Raw genomic sequence first — 12,127 nt, forward strand, 5'->3', positions numbered from 1 at the left:
AAATTTCCCTAACAGATTATGTAAGGTAATACAGTATAATACAATAAAATATTCTTATTTTTTTCCAGAGAAATAAGGTCTCGAATATAGTTAACTGGTAAGTCCTAATTATTTATGCTATGTAAGTTATTCATTACTTTGATATAACGTTAAAATATTCCGAACAAAAAATACTTAAGTTATATTTATCCAAATCCAGTTGAGACTGCAGGAGCAATGGTATGATACATTCCCACTGTACTGGCATCAAGTACTTGGAAAATAATTAGGCAATCAACTTATACAAAATAAAAAACTTTAAAATTACTTGATGAGAAATTCTATTTCTGATTTCTGACACAAAGAAACAAACACTTTAAATAGAGGGACAAAACTATATGAAAAAAAAGTACAAGCGTTGGAAATATAGAAAAGAAATAATCCAGCAATATAAAATATATCTGAATAAACTGCATACATTCTATTTGATATAATTTAATACTATCCTTCAAATACAGTTATTAAAACTACTGATTAAAAGGAGGTTGCTTTTGATGTAGCAGACATAAAACTGCAGATGCTAGATAAATGCAACTTACGAGTATAATTACATTCTAGAATAAATTCTAAAATAAATGCCCCCAATATATTTTATTATAAACTGTCTAGTGGAATAAAGCATTTGTTTAATTAAGTATAGTTTCATAATTTATTTTTTGAGCAAATCTGATCTTCCCAGTACTTACAGAAGCATACTTTGTTTTATTGCACTTAACAGATACTGTGGTTTTTACAATTTGCAATTTGTTGCAACCCTACATCAAGCAAGTCTATCCAAGCCACTTTCCAACAGCATTTGCTCACTTTGTGTCTCTATGTCACATTTTGGTGATTCCCACAATATTTCAAGGCTTTTCATTATTATCATATTTGTTACAGTGATTATAACTTGCTGAAAGCTCAAATTATGGTCAGCATATAAATATTTTTAAATTAAGGTATGTACATTTTCTTTAGACACAATGCTATTATACACTTAGGAGGCTACAGCATAAATATATATAAAATTTATGAGTATATATATGAGTATAAAATATACATAAAATTAGAGTGTATGTGGACATATATATATATGTGTATATATATATATATATATATGTATGTGTGTGTGTGTGTGTGTGTGTGTGTGTGTGTGTGTATCCACACACATATACATACGGGAGAGAGAGGGAGGGCCTAAAAAGAGAGAATCTGAAGCAGGCTCCACACCCAGCACAGAGCCTGACGCGGGGATCAATCTCACAACCATGAGATCATGACCTAAGCCAAAATCAAGAGGTAGACGCTTAACTGACTGAGCCACCCAGGTGCCTTATATAAATATATTTCTTATATACAGTGGGAAACAAAAAATTCATTTGACTTGCTTTATTGCAGTGGTCTGGAGCCAAACCCACAATATCTCTGAGGTATGCCTATAATTCCATACTGACATTTGTTTAAGGTAGGTCTATTTGTATTATCATGTAAAATTCATTAAGTCAGGTGAATTAAGTTGATACACAAATTTAATAATGACACAAAGTAGAAAATCTATCAGATTTCATGTTCCTGGAAAACAAATGATTAGAGTGTTGATAGAAACCAGATGATGAAATAAGTCACCTTTTCTTTATTATCCAAAGAGGAGGAGAGTCTGGGACTCGAAGCTGAACGTATAACACCTGCAGTGTCTTTTTCTTTCTGAGCCTCTTTAGATGCTGTGATTTCTGCAAGTGCGCCATAACTGCCAGTCTTTCTAAGTCCTAACCTCCAAGATGCAGGAGACTCGTCTTTTCTCTCTTCTTCTTTGGGAGAAATTTTTGTAGCTGAGGTTGGAAACTGTTATTTTATTTTTAAGGAAAAGAAAACGTAATTATCAACACTGATCAATCCTTAAGCTGGAAATAACAAATTTACAGATAATATGTCTGAAATTATAGTTAATAGTTTCAGGAGAAACACTTTTACTAAGTAGGTTAATGTCTTAGTAAAAAATGTAAAGATCTAAAACTGGAAAAAAAATAGAACTATCTTTCCAAAAGTTAGATTTAAGAAAACACACTCCACACTTTATAGCACACAGAAAAATTATAATGCAAATACAGAGGACAGAAATGAGCACACCATAAGGACTTTAAAACCATGCATCTCTGGAACCAATATTCATATTAAACTTGTTATATTGTAACCTCATAAATCCTTGCACATAGGAATGCCTCACCATGGATTTTTCACCCTTATTGGGCACAAGAACAATGCCAGTTTTGCGCAAGCCCTGCCTCCATGATGCAGGATCTACTGATTCCACCACAGGCATGATAGGAGCAATGAAATCATACTAAAGCCAATTAAAATAAGACAGGTAAAGAGATAAAGATTGAAAGCACAAAACAAAAAAGGAAGTTATAAACAAAACATACTTTTTTCTGTTTAAAAGAATTTTGTAACAAAACCCAATAACTGGGTAATGATCCAATCTTAAAAGTAACTGGGAACAAATCTAATTTAGCATAAGAGAAAGAATCTGAAAGAATCTAATAAAGAAATTTCTAAAGCAATTAAAGGCATATGGAGCAAATATTATAGTACTTGAATGAACAGACTACTGCATTTGAATTTTATTTTTATTCATTTATATACTTGGGTTAAGAATTTTTTTTAATCCAGCATAATCAACAAAAAGTAATAAGTGATGTTATCTTCCGCTTAGAATATTTAATTCAGTATATTTTTAGTATCATAGCCTTAAACTTACTTTTTGATTTTACCACCAAATATTAATTTTAACATTTCAACTAAAAACTATTCTTTTGTACAAATATTTCATTTTCAAGGTTTCCAAGGGCCCTAAAAATGAAACATTTGTTGTCTTTAGTTCATTTCATGAACTTCATTGTTTAAATATTTAACCACAGTTAAGAACAGATGGGTGAATATAGCAACTAACTAGTTGCTATAAGCATAGGATATGGGTAATAAAAAAAAAGAAAGAAAAAACACTTTCTTCCATATTTATTGCCAAAGTTTGATATAATTAGCATTTCAGAGTGCCTGCTTGTTTAAGCACCCAGAATGTCAGAGGGCTACTTCATAGACAAAACTATTATGATGGTAAGATATCTCTGGTACTTCTTGTAAGTAATTCCTATCAATAAGTTCATAAATAGCCTCATGATATACAGTGCACTGAGGCATTCCAGGGATGCCAGAATAAAATCACAAGGGCGCTGTGGTATACTTTCAAGTTTTGAGAGAAAGCACAGTGACATCTGTTGGACACAGCACAAATTGCCACTGTTAACTTACTTGCACTTAACTATTTAATAAAAGAAACAAATACTTCTTTCGGCCAAGTGGCACTGTGAAAAAAATTAACAAAACATTAAGGATTCCACTGAATCTCTGTAACATTTTATACAACAATACAGACACTGAGATGACCAGTTTTTGATTTCTGCGTCTAAACTCATAGGGACCATCCAAGAATAGAGATTGGCCAACTTTTCTGTAAAGGACCAGACTGTGAATTTTAGGCTTTGCAGACCACAGAGTCACTGTTGTAACTATTCATCCACAGTGTTGTACAAAAGTACAGGTAATACATGAGAATAAATGTGGCTGTGTTTCTAATAAAACTTATTTAGATATACTGAAATTTAAGTTTGGGTTACAAAATATTCTTTTGATTTTTCCCCTCCAACCATTTAAAAATATTAAAACCTTGGGGTGCCTGGGTGGCTCAGTCGGTTAAGCATCCGACTTTGGCTCAGGTCATGATCTCACAGCTTGTGAGTTCAAGCCCCGCGTTAGGCTCTGTGCTGACAGCTCAGAGCCTAGAGCCTAGAGCCTAGAGCCTAGAGCCTAGAGCCTAGAGCCTAGAGCCTGGAGCCTGCTTCGGATTCTGTGTCTCCCTCACTCTTTCTGCCCCTCCCCCACTTGCTCTGTCTGTCTCTGTTTCTCTCTCTCAAAAATAAGTAAAAACAGGGGCGCCTGGGTGGCTCAGTCGGTTAAGCGTCCGACTTCAGCTCAAGTCACGATCTCGCAGTCTGTGAGTTCGAGCCCCGCATCGGGCTCTGGGCTGATGGCTCAGAGCCTGGAGCCTGCTTCCCATTCTGTGTCTCCCTCTCTCTCTGTCCCTCCCCCATTCATATTCTGTCTCTCTCTGTCTCAAAAATAAATAAACGTTAAAAAAATTAAAAAAAAATAAGTAAAAACATTTAGAAAAAATTTTAAAATATATATTAAAACCAGGGGTGCCTGGGTGGCTCAGTTAGTTAAGTAGCCGACTCTTGATTTCGGCTCAGGTCAAGATCTCACAGTTCCTGAGTTTGAGCCCCGCATCGAACTCTGCACTGACAGCGCAGATCCTGCTTGGGATTCTCTCTCTCCCTCCCCCTCTGCCCCTCCCCTGCTTGCACTCCGTCTCTCAAAATAAATTAAAAAAATATTAAAACCATTCTAACTTGTACAAAAACAAGTAATAGGCCAGTTTCACCCGACTACGGTTTGCTAATCCCTGCCTTGGAACCTCCCCAAAACTGGAAACAAAGTTACGCCTCCATGATAAAATAGATAACCTAACATTTACTGAATGTTATAAGAGAAGCTAACATTTAACAGATGTTTACTCCTGCCAGTCCCTAAACTAAGTGCTTCACAGGAGTTATCTTGTTTAATCCTTACAACCACCCACTGAAATACTATTAATACTGCTATTTTAGAGTTGAGAAAAATGAAGCAGTATTAGCAATTTAAAATGGACATTTCTTGCACTGTAATGACTGATCTACCCCCATTCTGCCTAGTGTGAATTTGGATTTATTGGTTTATGTGTTTAAAAGTACCTTTCAATTTTACTTGGTCTGTAAATGAGTATCTCTGAAATATTCAACTATACCTATTCCCTGAAACTCTTCTTTTGGCTTTTGTTAACAGGACACTGTTTTGACTTTCTTACTCTTTTGCCCACCCTCCTTGGCCTTGTTGCTTTTGTCAGCACAGTCCTACAACACAAGCATTTCAAGAGCCTGTTCTCAGATCTCTCATCTTCTCTTTCTACTTTCTTCTGAAGGCTGGGAACAGGGTCTTTTCTACTTCCTCAAGCTCAATATGAACTGTGCTCAGCTTATTTTCAAATTTATTATTTCTAGTTGAGTCTTATTCCTAAATTCCCAGTCCTAAATTTCTAATTACCTGGAGAATGGACCATCTAGAACTACAACTGGAACCTGAAACTCAACATACTTAAAATCAAACACCTTTATTTCCAAACTGGCTCTCCCTCAGTTCCCTAATTCTGTTAGTAGCACCAATAAATTTCTTCAATTCCCTGTTTGAAACTTCATAGCCATGTTAGACTTCTTCTCTGTCATCGTCCTTCATTTATAAATTAGCTGCCAAGTCTCTGAAACTCCTCTCCTTCTGAGGAGAAACTCTTCTCCTGCTAAGAACTGCCACTTGTCTAGTTTATTTTTTTATCATCTTGGGCAACTTCAATGATTTTCTAATACATCGTCTTTCAATTAGTCTCTCACCTTCAAATACACCTGTACGTTGCTACCAAAATTATATTCTATAAAGAATAATTCTTTCACGGCCTTGTTTAAACATCTTCTGATTCGCTACTATCCATCAAACTAAAAATGTTACCAGAGAAATGAAGACATTCCACAATTTGGCTTTACTATTCCTGTTTTACTTTGTATATGTACTCTAGATATCAAACTAAACAATTTATTTTCCTGCAAAAGATTCTACATTGTCCCTACTTTGTTCACATTGTTTCTTTTTTTCCTTTCAGGAAACTGTACAAACTCTCCTGCTAGTTGAAATACTACTTACTCATTCAAGATCTCAAATGTTCTAATTTTATTACCTCAAATCAAATATGATCTCTTTCATTTTTAAACCATCATTCTGTATTTGTACACTTCTACTGGCATACTGCAATATACCACAGTACACAGTTTTTTATTAAATTATTATTATACTTAATTGGATTCAATTAACCAAAGCCTTTAATTCCAAGAAAATTCTGAATTTTTACCATCTAGTAAAGTAAATACAGTTTACCCTATCAGAATTTATGTGCATACAACAAAGTAGGCAATCTTTTTCTGAGATCCCAAACAATATTTATTTTTTAAGTTTTTTATTTTATTTACTTTGAGAGAGAGACAGAGCGAGCGAGCAAAGCAGGGAGAAGGAGGGCGGGGGAGAGAGAGAGAGCAAGCAGGGAGGAGGGCGGGGGAGAGACACAGAGAGAGAGAAAATCTCAAGCAGGCTCCATACTCAGCACGAAGCCCGATACAGGGCTCAAACTCATGAACCATGAGATCACGACCTGAGCCGAAATTAACAGTTGGATGCTTAACTGACCAAGACACACATAGGAGCCCCAACCAAAAATATTTATTTTGACAAAAGAGGGGTATATAAACTTACTGTTACAATTTTAAAGATTAGAGATGCTTGAGTGGCTCAGTTGGTTGAGCATCTGACTTTGGCTCAGGTCAGGATCTCACAGTTGATAGGTTTGGGCCCACACTGGGCTCACTGCTGTCAGTGCTGAGCTGCTTTGGATCCTATTCCCTTCCCTCTATATCCCTCCCCCACTCGCACTCTCTCTCAAAAATAAAAATACTAAACAATTTTTTAAAGATTACTTATTTTTAAAAATAATCTCTACACCTATCGTGGGGTTTGAATTCATGAACCCAAGATCGAGTCACATGCTCTCCCAACTGAGCCAGCCAGGCACCCCTACTGTTAAAATTTTAAATCATAAAACCAAACTGATGGTATTATAGAAAACATCTCCACAAATCATAAGCCTGATCTTACTGCTACAGAAATATTCTTTAATTTTAGCTGAAGAGTTAAGAACTTAAGGGAAAATCATTTAAAGCAAATATATCTATGTTTCTCTGTAGCTGCCACCCTGAGTTGTTAGAAAATATAAGTGATATTTAATACTGCTTTAGAGCTTCTGTTTTGTGATCTATTGCTTACCATGAGTGTATGAGTGTGTATTTATATATAGTTTATGCAATGGTGGAGAAAACAAAACTTAGCATACCTCTGTGCAAATATCAAAAGCAGAGTAGTGAGTGAGAATCTAAAAATAGAATTCTTAACTGCAAAATCTTTTAAGATGCATTTACAGATTAACAATTCATCTAAGGCAATTCATCTGTTAGGTCTCTAAGTTACAAGAAAATTCCTGAAACTAACTTAGAAACATTAAAATGCTAAATTAACATTACAAAGTACCACTGAACAAAATAAAAGGCTTTAAAAAGTCATACAAAATAAATAAGATTGCTCCATCCATTAAAATAATACTTCAAATTTTCTGTATACCACAACTTTGTTGATTTGAATAAAATTTGGCTACAAAACCCTTAAGGTTTTAAGACTGAAACAATATAATCTTCCAAGTAAGTTATGATGCTTGAAATTGAGAATAAAGTGGAGTTTCTAAATATGCAAATCATAGAAAACACTTGTTATTAGATCAATTTAATTACAGAATCAGAAGTAATTCTGAACAAGGATTTTTACAGCAAAGAGGTTAATCTAACAGATATTAAGAGCAATTAAGTTATTAAATTTGGGGCTATGCTTGAGAAAAATATAGTTGATTGAAAGAAGTCCACTGTAATTGTTTGACTATAGCAGGAAAGAGACTGCTTAGCTAAATACTCAAAAGAATGAGAGCCAGTTTTTCTTGGCCAGATATTTCAGAGGGATGGAGCTTCTTGCGAACTTCTGATAATCCTATAGTTTTAACAGATAATAAATCAAAAAAGCTAAAGTTTGGTAATCACTGAAGAAGTAGAGAAGAACTCTAGAATTAAATAAGTTTAGTTAAAGCAGCCTATGTTGACTCCAGTTATACCATGATAATCATCTTGAAAATTCTGCAGAGAGATTGCCCCTGAAAAATTTCATTTTTAAGCATATATAATTATGATCTTATGAACATGAGTTCTACCTAACTTCAAGAAGCCCTCAGCTCTGGAATACAGAAGGTAAGATAAATCATTCATATAGTTTCCTGATATTCAAACTGTACCAGTGAAATCCATGCATTTCTACTACTATGAACCCACAATACCAATTTCCTTAGGAAGAGTTTTAGAAGAGGATCATTACTAGCGGTATGGATTTTCTCTAGTTTATTATTCTAAAGGGTTCACATTTTGATCACTTGAAGCCAAATCCAAAATTAGCAATACTGACAACATAATAGAAACCCTATGGGAATTTAAAATCAAACCCACCCAAACCAAATAATGTCAGATAAGCAACAAAATAAGAAGTCCAAAGGCACAGACATGACAGTTAAATACAATGTACAATCCCTCAGTGGACCCTTGATTTCAAGAAAAAACAAACAGAAAAACATTAGTAGGAGGACAACTGAAAAAATCTTCACTATGGTTTGTATATAATGATCACAGATCAGAGTATTATATCAAAGTTAAATATCTTAAATAGGATCATTTTAGTATGGGAATGAAGGATAATGTTTTTGTATTTAGGAGATACATATTCAAGTATTTAGGGGTAAAGTGTTATATTGATTGCACTCAATTCTTAAATGTTTCCACAAAAAAGTGTGTGTATATGTGTGCATACGTGTGTGCGTGTGTATGTAAACAGAGAGGGAAATGAATACGCTCATTAAAGACAAGTAAGGGTTGGTGGGGAGAAGCCTTTAAAAAGAGAGAGAGGTGGTAAAAAAAAAACCAAAAACAAAAAAAAACCCCACAAAATAAAACAAAACCTGTAATCTTTAATTTGGGTCAAATGAAGTACAGGTTCTGGAGTAGCAGGGAAAAGCAAAATCTTTAAAAATATCAATAAACTAGTTGGAAAGCACTGTTTGGTGGAGAAAAGGAAGCAAAAGGACAGAGCCCACGTGGAGAACAGAATAAAGAAGAGGAAGAAATGAAACTAACATTGTGGGAGTACTTTGTCACTAGCCAGGCTCTCTCTCAACCAACACTTACAATGCTAACTTACTCTTTTGTTTTTGTTTTGTCTTTCTTTCCCCTGACAGATAAGAAGACAGTAACTTGCTTAAGGTCCTTACAATTAATAAAGGGGGAGAGGGGTTCAGGTGTGGATCTCTGCTTTGTCTGACATCAGAGATCATGCTCTTAATGGCATACCATACTTGCAAATCTAGTGCTCTGTAGAGTTAGAAAATCTAGATTCCATGTAAGAAGCACAACAGATGAGGGGCGCCTCGGTGGCGCAGTCGGTTAAGCGTCCGACTTCAGCCAGGTCACGATCTCGCGGTCCGTGAGTTCGAGCCCCGCGTCGGGCTCTGGGCTGATGGCTCAGAGCCTGGAGCCTGTTTCCGATTCTGTGTCTCCCTCTCTCTGCCCCTCCCCCGTTCATGCTCTGTCTCTCTCTGTCCCAAAAATAAATAAACATTGAAAAAAAATAATAAAAAAAAAAATTAAAAAAAAAAAAAAGAAACACAACAGATGAGGGGCACCTGGGTGGCTCAGTTGGTTGCGCATTTGACTTGGCTCAGGGCATGATCTCGAGGTTCGAGAGTTTGAGCCCCACATTGGGCTCTGTGCTGATAGCTCAGAGCCTGGAGCCTGCTTCAGATTCTGTGTCTCCCTCTCTCTCTGTCCCTCCCCTGCTTGCGCTCTCTCAAAAAGGAATAAACATAAAAAAAAAAAAAAAATTAAAAAAAAAAAGAAAGAAACACAACAGATGAACAAGGGGAAGGGAAGGAAAAATAAGATAAAAACAGAGGGAGGCAAACCATAAGAAACTCTTAACTACAAAGAACAAACTGAGGGTTGTTGGAGGGAAGGTAGGTGCGGGGCGGGAGAGGGGGGCAGGTGGGCTAAATCGATGATGGGCATTAAGGAGGGCACTTGTTGGTATGCACACGGGGTGTTATACGGAAGTGATGAATCACTGGGTTCTATTCCTGAAACCAATACTATACTGAATGTTAACTAACTTGAATTTAAATAAAAACAAAACTAAACAAAAAGGAAAATCTAGATTCTAGCTCTGTCCTTGACTTGTGGTAGTATTTTTTGTGCTTAACTCACACACATGTGAAATTAACAAAATGTACCTTTACTTATCAACAGGGATAAAGGACACAAAACCCATGTTTCTCAAAAATTCAGTACAAATAAAAAATACAAAGCCATTAGTTTTTATGTGCAAACTAATACTTTAAAAATTATATTAAAAAAAAGAATGTAATATGGTTCAAAGAAAATCTCAAGTCAAATTAAAAAGGAAAAATACATTCTTGTTCTAAGCTTTACTTTTGGAATAAAGTATACAAATTTAAGAATTGTCTTAATGCTTTAGTACTTAAACAGAATAGATGTATTTTTAGCAAACAAAAATTTGGCTTACCTTTTTAATAGGTGACGTAGGTGTGGCCTGACCAGATGACACAGGTGTTGTAACAGCTACAGGAGCTGCTTGTGTACTAGATGTATTGGCATTAGTTACAGAAGCCATAGGTTTTGTCTTATCTATCACAAAAACACAAAAAAACATGGAGTCAAGAGTTGGTATGGACTACTTCAATGTCCAGATAAACAGTATTTTATATTCATTTTTGCTTAAGGTTTTGTTAATTCAAGTCTTTTACCATTTTTATCCCTTTTAACAAGTGATTTTTTTCAAGGAGTTCCTAGAAATGCCTCAATATGTATGCTGAAATACATAACAGAACATGATGACAAACAACAAAGCTTCTAAGAATAAAAAGCAAAAACGGAATCTGACTTTTGTACTTTTAACACTATAAAAATATAAAAAAAAAATTTAAGTTGAATGCATGAATACAGTGTAAGTATAAAGATTAAGTACATAAAATATTAAGTGTAAGTAAAAAGATTACAAGAGCTATGCAATTTTTCTAATACATCTACAATTTACCTTGCTTATTTAAAACTCACAGTTCGTCTTTATTCCAAGAAATTTAAAAACTGCTTTATGTTAATAATCAGCTTATTTTCCTGTCAAATAGTATGCGTAAGTGTCATAAGGAGCATGCCTGCTCACCACTAAAAAGTCTACACTTAAATGAGAATATCAGTTGAATTAAGATTTAAATCTCTTTTCATAATGTATTGAGACAATTTCTTTTTTTTTTTTTTAATTTTTTTTTCAACGTTTTATTTATTTTTGGGACAGAGAGAGACAGAGCATGAACGGGGGAGGGGCAGAGAGAGAGGGAGACACAGAATCAGAAGCAGGCTCCAGGCTCTGAGCCATCAGCCCAGAGCCTGACACGGGGCTCGAACTCCCGGACCGCGAGATCGTGACCTGGCTGAAGTCGGACGCTTAACCAACTGCGCCACCCAGGCGCCCCTTGAGACAATTTCTAATTAACAATGAATTACTTAGAAAAAGATTTTTGAAAATTTAATGAAAATCAATCTGATGCTAGAAAAAATTCAGACTGTATTTGAAAAATTTACCTATAAATTTAAATCTATAAATTAACAGTAATTTATAAATGGGGCAGAAAGGTTTACTTTTCAAATGGTCAAAGATCATTTATCTAGTTTTAAAGTATTTCTTTAGTTTCAAAATGGGGGAGGACAGGTGGTATTCTACACTTTTGGGAAGAAGTATAGTACATACTTTAAAACCCTAAGAGATACTCATTTTCATTATACCTCTCTTCCTCCTTTAGGTCACTTTTCCAAAATGATTTTCTCCCTTATCATTATTTTATGCTGTTATACTTTATAAGTAGACAATATTAAAATATTCTTATCTTTAGGGCAAGTATAAACTTTCACTAAATAGTTCTGATTTGCACTGATTCATTCAATTCTATTTGTGACTAAGAAAATATCCACAAGAGGTTAATAGGGTGAAAAGCATCATATCTCAAACTATACCAAAGGACAAGACTAAAGTGACACATTTAAAAATCACTAAAGTCTTAGCTTTTTGAATAAAGTAAATGAGCTAAACTCAGTCTCATAAACTTTATTCTCAATGCTAAACAATACCTCTTTATTCAACAGAAGCCAAGCCTATTTGGCATAGTTAAGTACAAATCATGCATAATCTATTAGACCATCATCCTGGA

The 12,127-nt window shown here is 34.9% G+C and overlaps 1 protein-coding gene across 9 annotated transcripts in view; it reads right to left on the minus strand.

The window, feature by feature from the left end:
• The window catches only part of PPP1R12A (protein phosphatase 1 regulatory subunit 12A), a 162,042-nt gene that overhangs the window by 49,469 nt on the left and 100,446 nt on the right, over positions 1-12,127 (minus strand). For all 9 annotated transcript variants that reach the window (XM_045062105.1, XM_019835270.3, XM_019835271.3 and 6 more), the window contains exons 9-10: positions 10,429-10,550; positions 1,645-1,860 (exon numbers count right to left, since the gene is read on the minus strand). In XM_045062105.1, the coding sequence (XP_044918040.1) occupies positions 1,645-1,860; positions 10,429-10,550 (338 nt within the window). The remainder of the gene's footprint in view (positions 1-1,644; positions 1,861-10,428; positions 10,551-12,127) is intronic.

The sequence above is a fragment of the Felis catus genome, chromosome B4 (assembly GCF_018350175.1).
Source record: "Felis catus isolate Fca126 chromosome B4, F.catus_Fca126_mat1.0, whole genome shotgun sequence".
Taxonomy (NCBI): domain Eukaryota; kingdom Metazoa; phylum Chordata; class Mammalia; order Carnivora; family Felidae; genus Felis; species Felis catus.